General features: G+C 40.4%; 1 protein-coding gene across 3 annotated transcripts in view; it reads left to right on the forward strand.

Annotated features, from left to right (window-relative positions):
- The first annotated feature begins 10731 nt into the window (after window positions 1–10731).
- Window positions 10732–20363, forward strand: part of LOC143862240 (uncharacterized) — a 113657-nt gene continuing 104025 nt past the window's right edge. For all 3 annotated transcript variants that reach the window (XM_077373251.1, XM_077373249.1, XM_077373250.1), the window contains exons 1-3: window positions 10732–11227; window positions 11328–11386; window positions 11475–11539. In XM_077373251.1, the coding sequence (XP_077229366.1) occupies window positions 10918–11227; window positions 11328–11386; window positions 11475–11539 (434 nt within the window). In that variant the 5' untranslated portion in view covers window positions 10732–10917. The remainder of the gene's footprint in view (window positions 11228–11327; window positions 11387–11474; window positions 11540–20363) is intronic.

Genomic DNA, 20363 nt, shown 5'->3' on the forward strand with positions numbered 1-20363 from the left:
GTTTTGGCTCGAGCGTGTTACATTTTTGGGTCATGTGATATCAAAAGAAGGAATTGAAGTGGATCCTACTAAGATTCAAGCAGTTACTTCTTGGAAGCAGCCTACCAATGTTACTGAGATCAGAAGTTTCTTGGGTCTGGCCGGGTATTACAGGAAGTTTGTTGAAGGCTTTTCAATTTTAGCTGGACCTTTGACTAAATTGACCAGGAAGAATGTTAAATATGTTTGGAATGAAGAATGTGAAAGCAGTTTTCAAGAATTGAAGAAAATATTGACATCAGCTCCAGTTTTGATACTTCCTACCGCAGAAGGAGATTTTGTGGTGTATAGTGATGCATCATTTCGAGGTTTGGGTTGCGTGCTCATGCAATCAGGCAAGGTCATTGCCTATGGTTCGAGGCAGTTGAAGAAGCACGAAGTGAATTACCCAACTCATGATCTGGAATTAGCAGCAGTGGTTTTCGCTTTGAGGATATGGCGACACTACTTGTATGGTGTCAAGTTTGAGGTTTTTACAGATCATAAGAGCCTCAAGTATCTTTTTGATCAGAAAGAGCTGAATATGAGACAGAGAAGATGGGTTGAATTTTTGAAGGATTATGACTTCACCTTGAGTTATCATCCAGGCAAGGCTAATGTAGTGGCCGACGCTCTTAGCCGACAAGAACACCCTATGATGGCCTGTTTGATGATGGAAGAATGGGAATTGCTTGAGCGGTTCAGAGATTTAGATTTGGGAACTTGCGAAATTGGCGATAAATCCTTTATTGCTAATATTCGAGTTCGGTCGAATATCATAGAAACTGTTAAAGCAGCTCAGATAGATGATGAAGGAATTTTGAAATTAAAAGCTGAAGTTGATTCTAAACCAAAGTTTTCAGTAGGAGAGGATGGATGTTTGTTCTTTAAAGACAGAATTTGTGTGCCAGCTAAGGAAGAAATCAGAAGGGACATTTTGGATGAGGCACATAAGTCTCGTTACACCATCCATCCAGGTAACACAAAGATGTACCAAGACTTGAAGAGGAATCTTTGGTGGAGTGGAATGAAAAGGGACATTGCTGAGTATGTTTCTAAATGCCTAACTTGTCAGAAAGTAAAGGCAGAGCATCAGAAACCTGGAGGTACATTGGATCCTTTGGAGATTCCCATGTGGAAATGGGATAGCTTGTCCATGGATTTTATCATGGGTTTACCCAAATCGAAGAGCAATTGTGATGGTATCTGGGTGATTGTGGACCGTCTTTCTAAATCGGCTCATTTCATTCCGATTAAGAAAGATTGGAAGTTGGAAAAGCTTGCTGAAACATATGTGGCTCAGATCGTTAGGTATCATGGTGTGCCCTCGACCATAATCTCTGACCGAGACTCTCGTTTCACTTCGGGATTCTGGAAGAGCTTACATTCTGCTTTGGGTTCGAAGTTGAGTTTCAGTACAGCATATCATCCTCAGACTGATGGTCAGACTGAAAGGGTAAATCAGATCCTTGAAGATTTGTTGAGAGCTTGTGTTCTAGATTTTGGTGGAGATTGGGAGAAGCATTTGCCTCTATGTGAATTTGCTTACAACAACAGCTACCAGCAGAGTATTCAGATGGCTCCATTCGAAGCTCTATATGGCCGTGCCTGCAGATCACCTTTGTGCTGGGCTGAAGTTGGTGAGAAGCAATTGCTTGGACCAAAGTTGGTTCGAGAGTCGACTGAAAAAGTTGCATTGATTAAGGATCGTTTGAAGATCGCGCAGAGTCGACAGAAGAGTTATGCCGATCAGCGGAGGAGAGATTTAGAATTCGCTGAAGGCGATATGGTTTTTGTGAAGATTTCGCCGTTCAGGGCAGTAATGCGTTTTGGAAAGAAAGGGAAGTTGACTCCTCGTTTTATTGGACCCTACCGAATTGTGAAAAGGATTGGGGCAAGAGCTTATAAATTGAAGTTGCCTTCTAATTTGGAGCGGATGCATGATGTTTTTCATGTATCGATGCTTCGATTGTATCATCCCGACCCTTCACATGTTTTGGCCGAGGATGATGTCGAGCTTCAAGAAGATTGGTCTTTTTCTGAAGGACCTGTGAAGATTTTAGATCGAGAAGAGCGAGCTTTGCAAAATAAGACGATTTCGTTGGTCAAGGTTCTTTGGCGACATCATGGCATTGAAGAAGCAACTTGGGAGCGCGAATCGGAAATCTTGAAGAAATATCCGCATTTGCTCGGAGGTATATTCCTTACTTCTCATTTATAATCTGTTGTATAATAATCGGTTGTTTTCGGTTTACCCTATGAGAGAGATCTAATTTCGAGGACGAAATTCCTCTAAGGGGGGTAGAGTGTAACAACCCTCAAAAAAAAAAAAAAAAAAAAAAACTCGGAATTCCGAGAATAATTCTCGGAACTCCGAGAACTACTGGAGAGATCTCGGAACTCCGAGAAAATAACCTCGGAATTCCGAGAAATCGGACAGTAGTTTTGGAATCCGGTTCTCGGAACTCCGAGAGCATTTCTCGGAACTCCGAGAATTCTCGGAACTCCGAGAAAATGCCTCGGAACTCCGAGAACGTCGCGGATTGAGAATCCGAGAGTTTCCAAACTCTCTATGAAGTGCCGATTTCCATCCTTTTTTGGTAAGTTAACACCCAAACAAACCCTAGAAAGATTCATGACCATATATATACACTATCTTAACCTAATGTTCTTCATAAATCAAAACCCTAAAACCTAAGGAGAATAAGAAAAGGAGAATTCAAGGAAAGGGAGAAGAAGGAAGGGCTTTCAACTCCAAGATCCATCAAGCTTCATTCAATTCTCTCCATTCAAGTAATCAATCACATCAATCAAACCAATCCATTCAAAGGCAAAGGCAAGATTTCGGATTATGTTTTGTAATCTACACTATAACTAGAGTTCTTGAAAATTTAGATAAAACCTCTTATGTTTTTGTTTCTTGATTCTTGAATCCAATTCATGGCTTTCATTGAAAACCCACAACCCTATGATGGAGATGATTTAAAGGCCATAGTTTCTTATACCCTTGATACCATTTCCCTCGTACCCAAAAAGGGGCGAGAAGGTCAAAAGAACTACGTGAACTCCTCGTACAAAAACAGTGCGAAAGGTATCTTCGTACAAAAACAGTTCGAAGGTTATAATTCTACATGGGTATCATTGTGTATAGAAATTAATGGGGAAGGAAAGGGAAGAGCATAGTCTCTAAACGATTTTAGAACCTTAGATTCTAATGACTAGAGCAATAGCTTCTAATGAACAATCATATTTAACAAGGAGTCCTATTTTGCAAATTCAAAGGTGTTATTAGAAAAACCTCTATATTATTGCTTATTGTTGCACCAAATACCATGTCTTTCTTGATATGCTAAATTTCTTTGATATGCCTCTAATATGAGATGATTATATCTTTACATCTTCAATTGCCTAAGTTAAGTTTTATTACTCTGCATAACCGTTATTCTTGCATCCTGACCTTTAAAACTTTTCAACAGACTTTAATGGCGAAAATCCAGAAAACCAGCAAATCGATCAAAACGAAGGAGCATTTGCTGATGAGATGACCTAGGCAATGGGATGGGGAGAGATGGCATAGTTTAGGCAGTTATTTATTTCTTTTAGTTTTCTTTCCAAAGTCCTTTGGGGCATGGATATTTAATTTGGCAAATTTGTGGAGTTATTATTGAAAGTATTGGAATAAAATTCTCTTCCCTTATTTTTGTCTCTATTTCATTAAATAAAAGATTTGTTTTTTAACTAAGACTTCCGCTGTATGAAAGAATGAATGTGTTTTGTGCCTCTTTTATTTTTTTTGAGAGGCGTAGCAATCCGGATTTTTGGGGCTCGTTTGCTCTGTTTTATAAAGAGCTAGGCTCAGAATTGCCTCAAAATTTAGCCTGAGAATCCGGGTCGTTACAGATTCAGCTAGCACCATCTTTACACAACCAGGTATAGCATATAAGGATAATGAACTCCAAATTAACAGATAGCGTGTATTTTTCTATCAGGTACTAACATAACAATGTGTATTCTCCCTATATTCATTTGGAAACATGCTACAAGCGTGAGAGAATTTAGACGAAATTGGGACTAAGCATTTAACTACCCCTCTTATGCTACTCAAACGATCATTAGATTAATTAGAATAAGTAAAACTAATTGAAGTCAAAAGAAATATTTGTGAAAAACAGAATGAAAATGACACTTCCAGCACTTCATGACTGAACAGCCACCAAAACAAACATCAATGAAATAAAAATTTCATTTGAAAGAATCAATCATATCAAAACTTCGTTTAGAAAATCGATCACATAGCATTCATATATTAAATAAAGAAACTAATGACTAGCAAATAACAAGCAAAACAATAAGAATCTATCACTTAACATATGTTTCAGCTCCATAACCCATTCATCTAAAAATCAATGACAATACATATGAAGATCAATCTAATTGAAACATTTTAGCCTCAAAACATAAAAAATGCAATGATATTACATACAACAATCATCAATGAATGGGAATAATGATATCCTACACCGATTCAAATGAAATACATGTGAAAATAATACCTGAATTTTGGGATTTCTTCTTTCTTCTCAGAGATCTTACCTGATGATGAGCAAGATGTGTAGAGGTTGACAAAATCAACAAGATCTGAATCTCTGATGAAATTTTAACCTTGAGCCTCACCTTCTCTTTATAGATCCTTACACTAGAACTTTATTTTTGCCTTTAAAACAGAATGCCTCAGCAGGAACAAACTAAATTGGAGAAGACAAGCTGATCAGATAAAGACCTCTTGCTATCTCTCTCTTTTCCTCTCTGCTACTCCCTCTCATTCTCCTTCAGCTCTTCAGTGATGAGGATCAAGTCTAAAATTACTCGAGATAATAGAGTTGCAAAGATCAGATCCGAAGGTTGAAATTCCTTTTCTTCTCTGAAATTCCTTCTCTTAGCTTTGATTCCTCTTAGATATCTCTTATATCAACTGAAAATAAGCAGATCTGATTCTGATTTCGACTTCAATAGAAAAAAATATGATCGATGCTCTTTCCTTTATATTGAGATTGAGAATCTATAAGAGAACCTGTTGGATCTTGGAAGCAAAGGAATAAATCAAAGCAAATGAGATAGGATCTAAGGTTTAAAGCCTTGGATTAGGATTTAAAGCTTCGATATGAGAATTTAGAACTCAAATCTAGGATTTCGAAGCTAAAGCTAGTAAAAAAATGAAAAAAAGATGAAAAGCTGTTGGATCTAAGGTTGCAAACACAGAGGACAAGAAAACTAGGGTTTAGAGTTTCAAAAATGGAAAAAAGTTAGGTTCAGATGATGAGGTTTTACACACAGCGACCGAAATTGGCCGGAATCACGGCCGGAGGTTGACGGAGAATGGCCGGAGAAGACGATCGGAGAAAGGTAGGGTTAGGGAATTTGGGGAGAAAATCTCTCTCGCTCTCTAATTTCTGGAAAATGAGATCTCCCTAAAAATGAAGCTGAAGTGAGTATTTATAGGAAAAATAGGATGGTGATATTGGCACAACCATTTGATGGGTGCACATTTGACGGAAATTTTGATATGCGCACCATAAATCGTGTCTCACTCAAATTCATATACGTCCTTCCCAGGATAAATCCCCCCCTCTCAGGATAAATTCATCCCCCTTCTGCATTTACACTACGCATATTTCTTCAGCTCGTTTGCAAGGCAAACGTGCTCGGATCTTGACGAAAATTTGCAAGAATCTTGGTGGGACCCTAATCTAGCTTAGGGTGGAGTTTGGGGTCCTACCTCACTGATTTGATGGGGTTTTACACAATATTGGAAGGTTTAGGGCATGGTCAAAATGGGGTGTCTACAGGTGCCCAATAGCTTTGTCAAAATTCAGGAGTTAGATAAATTCAAAAGTTGTTGTTCCAACTACCCCAATAACTCCACATTGAGCTAGGAAAAAGTTGTCAAAGTGAATGAACTTTACACCCCTTCAACCGTATGGTGGAATGCTGGGACTGAACCCGTGAACTTCACATGATGAGGGGCTCACAGCTATGGCAGGGCGCCCTTTCAATCCTTTTCTGCCAGGGCGCTCTTTCAACCCTTTTCTGCCAGGGCGCCTGTGAGTTTAGAATCCCTCAATATATGTTAATGATAAGAAAATGGCAGAAAACACCATATAGGAAAACACCATAAAAAAAAGAAAATATAATCACTACAATATTCTAGCAAAAATCAAACATATGATAGAACTCCATCCATAAGCATACTAAGTTGCTTGTTTTGGAGTCCTAAAAGCATACTAAACAGACAAACTGGTAACTCCAAGCTTCATACATCTGAATCTCCTAACATCTAGCCCCTTCTATTTTGCATAAACAAAATAGAAGTTTAGAATCCCTCAATATATGTTAATGATAAGAAAATGGCAGAAAACACCATAAAAACAGAAAATAGGAGAACACCATAATATATATATAATCACTACATATTCTAGCAAAAATCAAACATATGATAGAACTCCATCCATAAGCATACTAAGTTACTTGTTTTGGAGTCCTAAAAGCATACTAAACAGACATACTGGTAACTCCAAGCTTCATACATCTGAATCTCCTAACATCTAGCCCCTTCTATTTTGCATAAACAAACACATTATAGAACCACTAAGCAACAAAATGAAAAAACAAATGTGGTAAGAACAAAAGCCCTGCAAATTTGTTTTTGCATAAACAGCCAAGCTCCACATGATCATGCTACGAAATGTTTTGACAGCTAAAACTTTGATATTCATTTTAAGTTGAAACCTCCGCAGCTCGTGTCTTTTATGAACACTTAGGACGTGGAAACTCAAACCAAACTGCCACCAAACCAAACATTTAGACTAAAAAGCATTTTGCGTCTCCATTTTTTTAATATCAGGACAGTTTTCAAAATAAGAGAGTTGCAAATTTACACATTATAGAACCACTAAGCAACAAAATGAAAAAAAAATTTACCCATTTGAGTTGAATCAAAGTTACCCATTTGATTCAACTCAAATGGGTTTGGGGCATGTGCTTAAACTTCTTTTGTGTGTGTGTGCTGACATCCACATTCTCTTCTGATCCAAATATTATCGTATGGTTAGTTTCGAAATTTCAACAGTGGTGACATGTTATTTATGTTCAAGGGTTGAGCTACTCGACACTAAATATTTAATCGTGTGCAGCCAAGGTGTTCATACATGAGGAGCTAGGTGCTCCAACAATTTGTTCTGTTCAGGGAGTTCCTAAAATAAATTCAGAGGGCTCATTTATTTGGGGTTACAGGTAGACTAAAATCTCACCATACAGGCAATCTTAAACTTATTCTCTTTATCATCTCACAAAAGAGGACATTTGTACAAAAATCTAATATTGAGAAATAACAGAAGAATATATTGCTCTCTTTCTCTATTCACTAAAATTACACCACTAGTCCTGGAAGGATAAAGGAGATTAATCTATATTCTAACAAAATTTCTAAGTTTCTGGACTAAATACATCCCAAGAAACTTTTAAAATGATTTATCCTTCTAAGTGATTTGGGGTTACAGGTAGACTAAAATCTCACCATACAGGCAATCTTAAACTTATTCTCTTTACCATCTCACAAAAGAGGACATTTGTACAGAAATCTAATATTGAGAAATAAGAGAAGAATATTGCTTTCTTTCTCTATTCACTAAAATTACACCAATTGTCTTGGAAGGAGAAAGAAAATTTCCCAAGAAAATTAATCTATATTCTAACAAAATTTCTAAGTTTTTGGACTAAATACCTCCCAAGAAACTTTAAAATGATTTATCCTTCTCAGTGATTGGTTTTTAACAAGAAATTATGAAAACCGAAACCCTAAACTCATCCAATAAATGCCTTTTTTTATATTTAAACATCAAATGTTATAGATAAAAATAAGATTTCCTCAAATAAAAGAGAACATAAAATAGAACTTACTAGAGAGAGAAGAAGGAAGACACCAAAATTCAGAAGACACCAGAGTAGAAACTGAGAAAGAGCAGATATGCATGGGTGAAAAAATTCAATGAAAAAGCTGCTAATTATAATACCAAAGGGGAGAAGCCCAAACATGCATGGGAGAAATCTCCTGCATGGAGGGGAAAACGCAGTGAAACCACGTGGTTCTCCCCGAACAGAAGAAGTACAAGTGGCAGGAGGAAGAGGGTTCTCATTTCATGTTTTAGGAGGACCGCGCTGATCTTCTGTAGCTGAGGAGAAGAAGTAGAGGGGGAGAAAACGTGCCCTAGAAATCATAAAATTCATTGGTAGAAGGGGCGGTGGAGTTTGGACGGTAGCCCTAGTGTATATCTTAAAAGGAAATTACCCAAATGCCATGGGTAAGGGGTGGGCCCAAAACGCATTAAAATGGCAGAGACGTGGTGGGATGGGATAATACTGGAATAAAATTTGAGACGTGTTGTGCGATTTTTGGACTTATCCCCAGGGGCAAAGCACAATTGAAAAGGAGGGAAAAACCTTGAGAAAAGAGGATATAGAAGGAATTTTAGCAAAATATAAAGTGGGACACACTTGGCATTTGAGGAGAAGTTGGTTGGCGAAATTTGGAGGTGTAGGCTTTTAGAATAGTAAGGATTGTCTTAATAACAAAAATACATGAAATAATTATCTCCTAAGGTTGTGCCATTACTCACCCCCAAGCCTGCGAAATCAAGCATCCTACTAGTCTCCACCTGTAACATAGAATGCGTGGAATGAGCTAACGCCCAGCGAAATAGATATGTCTACACTAATAACATGATATCAATCAATGGAAACATGATAACTGACAATCTATGTAATAAATGTAACTGGTATAGCAATCTACCTAGCAAAACTGTGTAACTGGCATAAACATGCATAATTGTAACTAGAACTGTAACTTGTAACTGTGCCTAATGCTTAGGGAGTGAGACTAGTACTGCTAAACTACGTAGTCAACAGAACTTGCCTACTAACTCGTAGGAAGCTGAATCCCAATGATCTCGTACATAATTACACTCCCGAAAATACTGCATAGGGTGAAGGTCTCGAAAAGACTGCGTAGAACCATAACTCCGGCTTGATCTGTGACCTCCTTTGACCGTCTAGAAAAGTCTCACACACTAGTAATCACGCAAAAACGCTTTGTCTCAAAGGATGTTGACTATTGCATCCTTACTCAAACAACACTATGTCCTAATGCAAAACTGTGACTATAAAGTCTAACTGGCACATATGTGCATGTGGTAGATCCGAACTAGGAGTCATACCATACTATGAATATTGACCCTTGTGCACACTAACACAGTCAATATCAATAATGAACATGTATAATTTTGCATAATAAATCATATTCAATATGTAGAATAACTGTGGTAGAACAAGTCTACTCACCTGTGATGTTGAGTTGTATCGTTTCCCACGAATAAGATCTTTAATCGGTGCGCAGTGTCACCTACAATCCATATTAATAACTAATTAACACTTTGGATTAATATCCAAGTACTCTGGGGTAGACCTATGCCCTCCAAAAATTGAATGGAAAGCTTCCCAAAATCAGCCCCAAATAGTGCGTTCGGGAGTCTGAACTGGGCGTCCGAGAACCCCTTCGGACGTCCGAACGACACCTTAGGGTGTCTCTGAGATTTTTCCCTCTCCGGAATTCTCAGGTATATTTATTCGGGCGCCGGACCCTCGTCCTTCGGGCGTCCGAGAGACCCTTAGGACGTCTACTTTGGGTTTTTCCCAATTGTACGAGAACGCTTGTTTTCTCTGATTTCGTACCCGAAAACCCTTCTTTCTTCTTCCTTTAAGCATATTAAACATCTTAATAAACTATCTTTTAATTTTCTCAATTGATTAGGGCATCAAACGCGGATCGATCGCGAAGATCTTCGGGAATCAATTCCCACAACCCTAATCAATTATTCTTCGCTCAAACAAAACAAAGCTTGATTTAATAACTATAAATACGTTCTAACTTATATCCTCAAGAGATCTGAATCTCTGCAGAGAGTAGAACAAATCATAATTGTATATTAATTTGCTTTACATACCTTTTAAAAGCCCTAATTTTCTCCAACTAGGAAACTAACTAATTTCTCTATTTATTTTATTAATTAAATAAAACTTAATTATTTCCAGGAACAAAATACCCCCTCCAAATCTCTCTTCTTCTCCTACCCGCCCTACGCCACCTCACTTGGAGACACTAATTTATCATGAAAAAAAAATCATGGCTGCCAGACATGGCCTAAAATTCTTGCTAGGACTAACACGTTACTCCTCAAATGCCCCCCAAATTCCCCAAAGTCCAATGCGAGTAACCCCATGCTATCACTGTGCGTTCATCCCATGGGTTGGCCGTTCTCTTTGATGAAAAGGAAGAGATTGTTTCACTTCGGTCGTGACGTTTCACTCTTTTACGAAGGGCTGAGATTAAGAATATGCTTTTTGGTGAGATTAATCTTAGTCCACCCAGGCGTGAAAGGCTGATTTTACACAACACACCTGAGCTCTCAAGCTTTGTTTTGTTTTGTTTTGTTTTGTTTTTTGTGAATCGATTGTGAGTCCAGAACCAATTATTGGACTCAAATTCACTATTAAGCCTTTTTTCTAAATTTTTTTTTGGGGTTTTGAGAAATGATTGCGAGTCCAAAACTGATTATGGACTCAAAATTAAAAATTAAATCGTAGTCCAAAACGAGGGCTTTCCTTTGTTTTGAGTCCTAAATCGGTTTTGGAATCCAAAACGAGGGCTTTCCTTTGTAGAGGAGGTGAAACTCTGCCGGAGACACAGCCAATGTTCAAAATGATTTTCCCTCCCTAATTGCCCTCACCTCCATTTTTTCTTTTCTTTTTCTTGAATGGCAAGCCCTCACCTCACTTACACTTGCAAGCATGGCATTTCCACCTAAGCTTCATCCTTTCGCTACTCCTACTCCTCCTTTCCCCTCTCCCTTTAAAATTCAAAGGAAACATTTCCCATACACGAATCAATCTCATCATTCCACAAATCCTTCCAAGAAAATCCTTCTCTCCTTCATCAAATCCGTCCCTTGCTCTCTCCATCATTCTCCCACTCGAAATCTCTTCTTCAATGTATCTAAACCTAATTTCACAACTTTTAAGACATTCTCTACTCTGCCAGAGGATTACTACAGTGCGGATGATGCCGCCCTGAAATCTGTTCCACTCTCCACGCAATCTAGTACGTCTCTTTTCTTCCTCGTCTTCTTTGTCATTTGTGCCCTAAATGGAGTAAATGATAGTTATGAATTTTCTGATCTCTGATTTGATTACCTATACAGCTGGATTTCTTAGAAATGCAGGCCTGATTAGTGCGGCAACGGTGGCAAGCAAGATTTTAGTGAGTCTTCGGAATCTGTTACTTCTCCTTTTTCCTGTTCAATCCGAGCTTTGAATTTGCACAATTTTGTTGATGGATTGGTTTGTAGGGACTGCTTAGGGAGATTGTCCTGGCTGCAGTTTTTGGAGTAGGTCCTGTGACCACCGCGTTCAAGTAATTATATACATCATTTAATCTTTTCTTCTTCATTAGCGCTGATTTAGGAAATGACAATTATTAAAACTACACAATTATGTTACTAGTAATTTGCTTTCTTTTGTTTCTTTTTTTGCACTAAAAAGTGGGAAAATCAAAGTAAAAGTACACATTTTCCATTTCTTAGAATTGTTTGTTTGATATTTACTATTCACATGGCAGTCCTTTCTGGCTGTAAATTTTCTAAATTCAAGCCTCAAATTTGGGAAAAAGGAAAGTAAAGAAATCGGAATCTGCATTCAGTTCCTTCTACTTGCATCCAAATGGACCCTTAACTAAAATTTGTTAAACTAGCTAAGCAAGAATGTAGGAACAAATTTAGAAGAATAACCATTGAAATGTATCTAAAAGGGAGGATGAATGCAATGAAAATCAACCACCATTTCACTATTGTCAAAAGATGGAGGAGGATAATACCTCTTCAATTGAGTTTGCATTAATCATCTTCACCACATTTTTTCTATAGTTTGCAGCATGGATCTTATCATTGGGCATTAGAGCCATGGCCAACCACACTAGACTTCAATAGACCGTTAAAATGGAGCAAGAATAAAATTGCTCAAAGATATATTAAAGTATCCAGCCAGAATCCTCTATGAAATACTTCATGAGATCCCTACAATTGATTATAAATACGGTCAACTGTCTGCATAAAACATCATGGGCATGAGAAAATGTGTTGACGGCCATGTCATCGTTGATTGAATCAAATTCGAGGATTGGTTGGCAATTCAAACTCGATCATTGATGATCCGGTTTTCAGTTTTTCGGTTAACGGGAGAGGATTCTAGGGGTCATATTTATTGAGCAAAGCAATTTTTTGAATTTGATTATGCTAGAAGGTGTATATATGCCTTAGGGCATTATGGTCTTTGTATTTTTTATCTCTACATATAAATACATAAGTGAGGGGGAGCAAGTATCCACCTCTTCTCTTATTCTCCATTCTTCTTCTTTCCTTTCAACATGGTATCATAGTCCTAGGGTTGTGGTACCCTAGGGACCAACCTTGGAAACAAAATCAGAACATTGCTTTGGAAAAACAGCGGATGATTTAGGGGTCCTGAGTGGACGAAGAACTATGTGTGGAGGAAAAAATTGGAGGGGAAAAAACAATGTTCTTCAAATAATCCATCTCCCCCAAAGGTGAGCCCAAGAAGATGGTTGGGAGATTGGACTTGCCCTTATTGTCATTATCATAACTTCAAATGGCGTACAAATTGCCGGTGGTGTTCCCAGCCGAAAAGGAAAAAAAAGAAAAGAAAGAAATCGGACCCCCTTTTTCCTGGGTATAACCAATCTTGGGTCACCGACAACTCTGAGGGGGAATCATGGCCGGATGCTGGAGAAATCTCCTTCCAAAGAGGAAAATTGATCTCGTCCTTATCGGTAGTAGGGAAGGAAGTGACATCTCGAATGAATATCTTAAAAGCATGTTTGGTCGGCAGAAGATCTGTCCCAAGCGGGCCTCTAGATGAACTATGGTCGTTGGCAAAAAGCTTTTGGAACATTCCTTCCCTTTCATGTCCCTGTTTGCTAGCGGAGGATGAGATCCTCTTTATGTTCGAATCTGCTGAACAGGTGTCTCAAGTCCTGGCTAAAGGTAGGGAAGCATGTGGCAACCAATTACTCTCCCTTTCAGCATGGTCTTGGGACTTCATTCACGGCGCTGAAGAATCCTAGGTCAACTTTTATGGAATCCCCCTTCATGCATGGGCAACGTCAACTGTGGAAGCTTTGGGAAGTATCTTTGGTCAGGTTTTGGAGATAAGGATGGAGGGAGAACATAGGCAGTGTATGAGTTTTGTCTCGGCTAAAATACTCGCTCCCAGGTGGAAATTCTCCTCATTTGTCCTCCTCTGGGTCTTGGATGAGGTTTTTACTATAGGTATTGAACTTTGCAAGGGACAATCTTTGGTCTCCCATAGATCTTTAAACTTCTCATCACCGAATTCTCTAGAATTGCCACCCTTGAATCATCCCAGTGTCCACCGTACTGGGTCGAAGCCTTTGGTTCCACCGGAGGGGAGTGGTTTCCAAGATTTGCCTTCCTGGAGAGTAACGGGCAAAAAGTCGGGTGATCTTGTGGACCCCTCTCGGTTGAATTCAAATTTCAAATCCTGTAATTGGTTTCCCTTTTTGGCCTTGCCATCCCGTCCCTCCTTTTCTGTCTTGGCAAACTAAGCAGTGGAGGGGCTCCCGCCAAACTATCCTTCAAGGAAATTTGTGGGTCCCTTCGTGGTTGGATATCTAATCCTAGAGGTCTCTATCTGCAGGAGTTTCTCACGAACTCTAGATGGTTTTGGTTTTTTGGGAACTAAAAAAGTAAGCTAGATGTGTATGCTACTCACCTGGGTCTCAAAATCAAAATATTAAATCGTGATCATCGGAAAGGTCAAGAAGGCGGTAAGGCTCTCCCTCTTTAAGGGGCTGAAGCCATAATTATTTATAGTAGTTCATTTATGGTGCCTTGGGTTATCGAAGGGGATGATTTGCAATATGTCAGAGACCATGCTAGGGATCTTCTATCGATGTTTACATTAATTCAAGAATTTGTCTTATTACCTCTGAAAGACGAAAAGGTAGAATCCTTGGTCAGGATGGTTCAGGCATCATAAATACGTTCAACTCCAGGTTGGCGTCCTCGTTCTACGTGTGTTATGGGGGTGGTTATTGGTTTTAGTTCCCGGGCTCTAAACCTCCTTGGCGGTTACCTCTGTGATTTAAAAACTTTGGAAGCATCTTGCCGGTTCTCTCAGACAGATAGGAGTATGGATCAGAAACAATCTTCTCCAATCTCTCCCCCTTCCTCGGTAGGCCCTAGTAGAAAAAGGAAACGTCCTCCAGACAAGCTGGAGCTTCTCTTTAGACTTAGGGGTTGAGTTACAATGAAGAACAGGCATCAAAATCCTCTCCAATGCCCAGGGAGAGAATTGGTGAATTCATTAAAAAGGAATGGACTCTCTTTAAAAGAGAGGCCAATAGGAGGGAAGCTTTCTTTAACTTAACTGAGACTTACAATGTGAAAGAATCCCATAAGCCCATGCATAAATACCCTTTCTTTGTCAAGTTCATGATGGACGAAAGAAAAGAAAGGAGGCTGGACTGGGAAGCGAAGAAAGAGGTTGGGATTCGAAAGCTAGAGGATAGGAGTTTAAGAGAAGAGGCTTCGGAGAATATGACTTTAAATGAAGAAGACCAAGTATTGGAAGAAGAATCGGTCCTCGACAAAATCAAATCCATTCTTGAGGAATTGGAGAAATGCTCGGGTTAAGGACGACTGTTTTTATGTCTTCTTTGATCTTGCATATCGATGGAGAAGGAGCCTTTTTGGGTGCTTTTGCTTATGCTTCTATGAATTTCTGGTGTCTTGTTAATACTGGTGCTAACAAAAGGAGTGGAATTTGGATTGTAAAAAGGACCGACATAGGAATTCTTTGGGAACCCATAGGTAAGACCAGCAATGGTATAGTGAAGGAAAAAGTTAATGTTTTGGTAGTGAATTTGTTCTGTTAGGTTTATCTTATCTGGTTCTGGGTATGCGGTCCAGTCTTATTGATATTTTGTAATGCAAGACGGGACTCCTGGTCCCCAATGCTTTTCTAATATCAATGAAATTTGTCATCTTTCAAAAAAACCTTGGAAGAACCCTTCTTCCTCCCACCATCCTCTGCAAACCCAAACCCTCACGCCATCTCGCTCTTCTTCCTCCTACCCTCACACCACCCTCTGCAAACGCAAACCCCACTCGATAGACCAACCCCCACCCCACCATCTTCCGGCTAGGGGTGCAACTAGGGCCGGGTTGAGGCCAACCCGACCCAACCCAAGGAACCCATTTTTCCAACCCAACCCGAGTTCCAAGCCGGCGGGGTTCAACCCGACCCATCCCGAGGAATAGTTTCCTCAGCCCGACCAGATTTCCATATTGAATTGTGTTTAGACCATCTAAATATGTTGGCGCCACTTGTACTTCTGCTGCCAATATTTTTCCTCAGAAAATATGCATGAACGTCATATAATTCATGTAATTAAGACACTAATGGATCCAGTATAGAAAGTCAGAAATGAAGGGTCAATGATATAATGACGCACTAGTTTGTAGTTAATACACTAACGGATCCAAAATAGAAAGTAAGAAATTAGGTTGCATAAATGTAGATTAAACTCTACCGAGAGTGCAAGTGGCATTCTGTAATTTAAAATTTTAGAAACAGTACACTGGTCGGTGTGTGTATAAATATATAGTGCACCAAGTATCAACCATTATGAAGCTTACCTGTCCATCTTGCATCCCCTTCACAATATCAACAGTGATGAGAAAGTAAAAGACTAAAAGTCTAAAATCGTAAATATTACTAAAATTTGAAAAAAAAAAAAAAACTTAATAGAAAATGGTCAGGTTACAATTCGGGTCGAGTTGCCCGATACCCCAACCCGACCCAATCCGATTTTCAGTCGGGTTATAAATTCCCATCCCGCAACCCAACCCAACCTGCCCAAAAACCAGGTTGAACCCAACTTGAGTTGCATTCCTACTTCCGGCAAACCAGACCCTCCCATCCTTCCTTTCCGGTAACCCAACACCCCACAAACCCATTTCCGGTAACCCAGACACACCAAAAACCCTATTCCTGACACCCTTATTCGTCGGAATCCTCTTTCGTCATCCCCTGAACCCCTTATCCTTGTCGAAACCCTCTTCCCTCATCCCCGACATCCCTTAGCCTGACCGAAACCCTCTTCCCTACTCGCTGGAACCTCTTAGCCTCGCCGGAACCCTCTTCCCTCCTCCCCGACACCCCTCAGCCTCGTCGAAACCCTATTCCCAGCAGACAGACCCTCCCTCCCCTCTATCTTTATTCCGGCACCCCCACTCCCATTTTTCACTCCATATGCCCTCTCTTTCTTCACATCCAACAACCTCCATCCTCCTTACCCTTCAAACCCGCATTCCCATTTCTTTAAACCCTAACATCTAGTTCTCTCACTCCTTCCACAACTTACGCTCTCTTTTTCCTCTTTTCTCGATGTCCTAAATCGTCCCCCAGGGATTCTTTCTCCTTGTCCGTGGCTCCGATCTGGCTTGCTAGTAGCCCTATGTCGTGTTTTCCTATTCGTACTCCTCGGAGTCGCGGTCTGATGTTTGGCCCCGTCCAGTGATCCTTTTTTTTTTCCTTTTATCCCTTTGCCGATTGTTGTGGTTGAGCATATTCTTCTCTCTTTGTCTTCATGGATCCTTTAGTCGTTGTGGATCCCTCTCTCGGCACGCTCCTTGAGGTTCATGCAACTCCTCCACCTTCGGCATCCTCTTCGCCTAGCTATTCTCCTTCTGTTGAGGGTACTTTCCCACAGATGACTACAGTCAAACTAGATGGGTCCAATTATCTGAATTGGAAAATGTCAGTTGAGACCTACCTCATCGGTCGAGGAAAGGTTAGCTTCATTCGGCACGATCCTCCCTCCTCCATGGATCCTACATATGCTCGGTGGGAGCAAGATCATGCCCTGATTCACACGCTTCTTTGGCAATGCATGGTCCCTCATGTCGCTGTCACTATGATGTGCCTTCCGACCTCCAAGCGCATCTGGGACCATACAACTATCTTTTATTCCGGGGTTGACAACCTCACCCGCATTTGTGCCACCTATTCAGAGTGGATGCGCCTCCGGCGTGGCGATACCCATCTCTGCCTATTACAGTCAGTTTGTATCCCATTGTCACCAGCTCGATGTTTTTATGCCCCTCACATCTGACTTGACTACTCTAGCTCGACAACGGGACCAGCTCCGCGTCGTTCACTTCCTCGATACCTTGGGCCCTGACTTTCTGCATCTCAGACTCGGGTTCTGTGCCATCTCTCACGGAGGTTTATTCCCGTGCTCAGTAAGTGCCTCGTGGGTGATTCCTCTCATGTTGTCTCTGTTGATGGCTCTGCGCTTGTTGCATATATGATGCTGGCGGGAATTTTAGCCGCGATGGCGGTACCTACGGCTACGGTGGAGGTTTTAGAGGCCGAGGCGGTGGCCGCGATTTTGGTGGGGGTTGTTTTATTGGTGGGCGTAGCTGACATCATTGCACTCATTGTCAGAGGGAGGGACATCATGCTGCTACTTGCTATGCCCTACATCCCCCGAGCTCCGTCCATGCCCCGATCTCCATCCATCCTGCTCGGCGGACCTCACTGCTTCTGGTCTTCCTGATGCCTCGACATCCTTTTCCACGCCTTGCCCAGTGGCACCAACATATGGTTCCTTTCTCTCTCGGGCCAACTATGAGGAGTTTCAGCGCTTACGATTGAGCAGTCGCCCTCTCACTGCGGGTTTTGCACAGCCAGGTAGTTCGCCTGCCTCTCTCCTTGCTAGCTCTAGCTCTAGCTCATGGATTATTGATTCCGGGGCATTGAACCATATGACGGGTAATTCTTCTTACCTTAGTTTGTTTTGGCCTCCTCACTCTACCTCTCATTTCAGTACTCTTGCTGATGGGACCACTACTCACATCTTTGGTGTTGGTATCATTTTTCCCACGCTGGATTTACATTATCCTCAGTTTTTTGTGTTCCCAAGTCCCCATTTAGTTTGCTTTCTGTTAGCCAACTTACAAAAAGTCTTAACTGCTTTGTCTCGTTTTACCCTTCTCATTGTGCCTTTTAGGATCTCTTGACTGGGAGGATGATTGGTTCAGGACGTGAGGTAGATGTGCTTTATCGTCTGGACTGTGGCCCCTTTCGTGCCGTTTCGCACAGTTTCGTCAACGCCTATCAGTGGCACTATCGCCTCGGCTATCTATGTCATTAGAGATTATAGCGAACGCCCATTGTTTCTGGCCCCCTCCAGTTATTTCAATGCGAGTCCTATGAACTTGGAAAACACCATCGTGTGTCCTTTCCATCTAGAGTAGTTAGTCAGGTCTCGAGCCCTTTTGAGTTAGTCCACTCTGATGTATGGGGTCCCTCGAGGACTATGTCCCTTTTTGGATATAGATATTTTATTGTGTTTGTTGACGACTTCTCTCGTATGACATGGCTCTACTTAAAGAACGCTCTGAGGTCTTTTATGCTTTTCGCACTTTTCATGCTGAGGTCACTAATAAATATAATTGTACCCTCAAACGTTTGCGAACTAACAATGCTAGGGAATATTTTTCTACATTTATTATCTTTGAAGAGTTCCTATCTACTCATGGCATACTACATTAGTCCTCTTGTGATACACCTCTCAACAAAATAGTGTAGCTGAGAGGAAATTGAGATCTTTACTTGATGTGGCCCGTGTTAGAAAGGTTGTAAAACCCCGAGTAAAATCACTACACGTAGCGGAAGAATAAATCGTGTAGAACAAATTTTTTACTCTAACCCAGGATTCCTCGCCGGCGATCTAATCGACGTGAAACCGCAAGTTGAATCGATGGATTCCTTTTGTTGCGCAAAGGATCTTGTGTACAACTCTTTGTTCACTTTATAACCCGATCTAAATCAGATTATAATGTAAGAATATGTATTTAGATCAATGAAGCTTGGTTTGATGTTTGTCTTTGATCTAGAAAAGACAAAACTAGTTGATGGAATTGAAGGAGAAGAAGAAGAGAAAGACTTTGGGGTGTCTCTACGAATTTTCAGCACATGGAATTATGGAAGAGCTGTAGAAAACTCTAGCCATATGTCTTGTATTTATAGAGTTTTCAATTTCCACATGCACAATCCAAAGTTTCTAGAGAAATCTCACAATACTAAGGAAACTAGCCACAATTGGAAGCTCTAATTGGTAAGACAAGCAACCTCATAAAGGGAAACCCACATGGGACGTCCCCAAGGGTTTTGCTTGCTGCCCAAGCAACCCTTGGTTGCCCCTTGTGGTTCCCAAGTTTCCAATTTTGTTTGTTCTTTCTTTCTCTCTCTCTCTCTCTCTCTCTCTCTTTCGAATTAATTTAGAAAAATAAATCAAACAATAATATTCTAAATATTATTTGAATTTCAAATTGATAATGTCACACCACATAGGGTTTGTGGCCATGGGTCCCACCCAAATTCGTCCCATGTGGGTCCACTTATCCAATTCAAATTCCCATTGCATTTCACATTTAATTCTCAATTAAATTAATGCAATCCAATCATATCCAATAGGATTAAAGCTCCAATATAATTTATGATATTCCCAAAATACCCTTATGGTTAATACTTAACTATTTTGGTATTCCCAATATATCCCATAGTGCATACACACTATATACATTGTGTATATCCTTTCAATGCATCCAATGCCACGAAACTAGTTCGTGTGAGCAACCAAATAAATGCGGGACCTCTATCTAATAGATTATAATAGGTCAAACGAGTAGTGAGTGGGATTGTAGCAAGGATTCAACAGAAGATCCTGCAGAACCCACAAGTGGGCCCCACTGCGATTATTGTTCCGTAGCTAATGCTTCAATCGCATTGAGTCAATGTCCTCTATCGAGACGTAATCTTGAAGATAACCGTCAAATCATCATACTCCTAATCACATCAAATGTGTAAGTCCTTTCTCCAAGTCCACATCTACCGAGTTGAGTCCTACGGGGGGTGGACATCAACTACCCCTTGGGCTTACTCATGGTATACCTTTCAGTCAAGCAGTGTTGGCTCGCAAATGCATTTGCGAAAACATTTCAAAACTTATTTTCTGAAATCCTTTTGATAAACACTTTATCAAATCCACCTGGCCAGGTATTTTTCTAGGTCTACTGCTCTGACCAAAACCGTAGATGTTATCCTATTAAATAGGCAGAGAATTCCATGTC

This window comes from Tasmannia lanceolata, unplaced genomic scaffold, assembly GCF_043159265.1.
Source record: "Tasmannia lanceolata isolate RefF3 unplaced genomic scaffold, GAP_Taslan_0.1 ptg000037l, whole genome shotgun sequence".
Taxonomy (NCBI): Eukaryota; Viridiplantae; Streptophyta; class Magnoliopsida; order Canellales; family Winteraceae; genus Tasmannia; species Tasmannia lanceolata.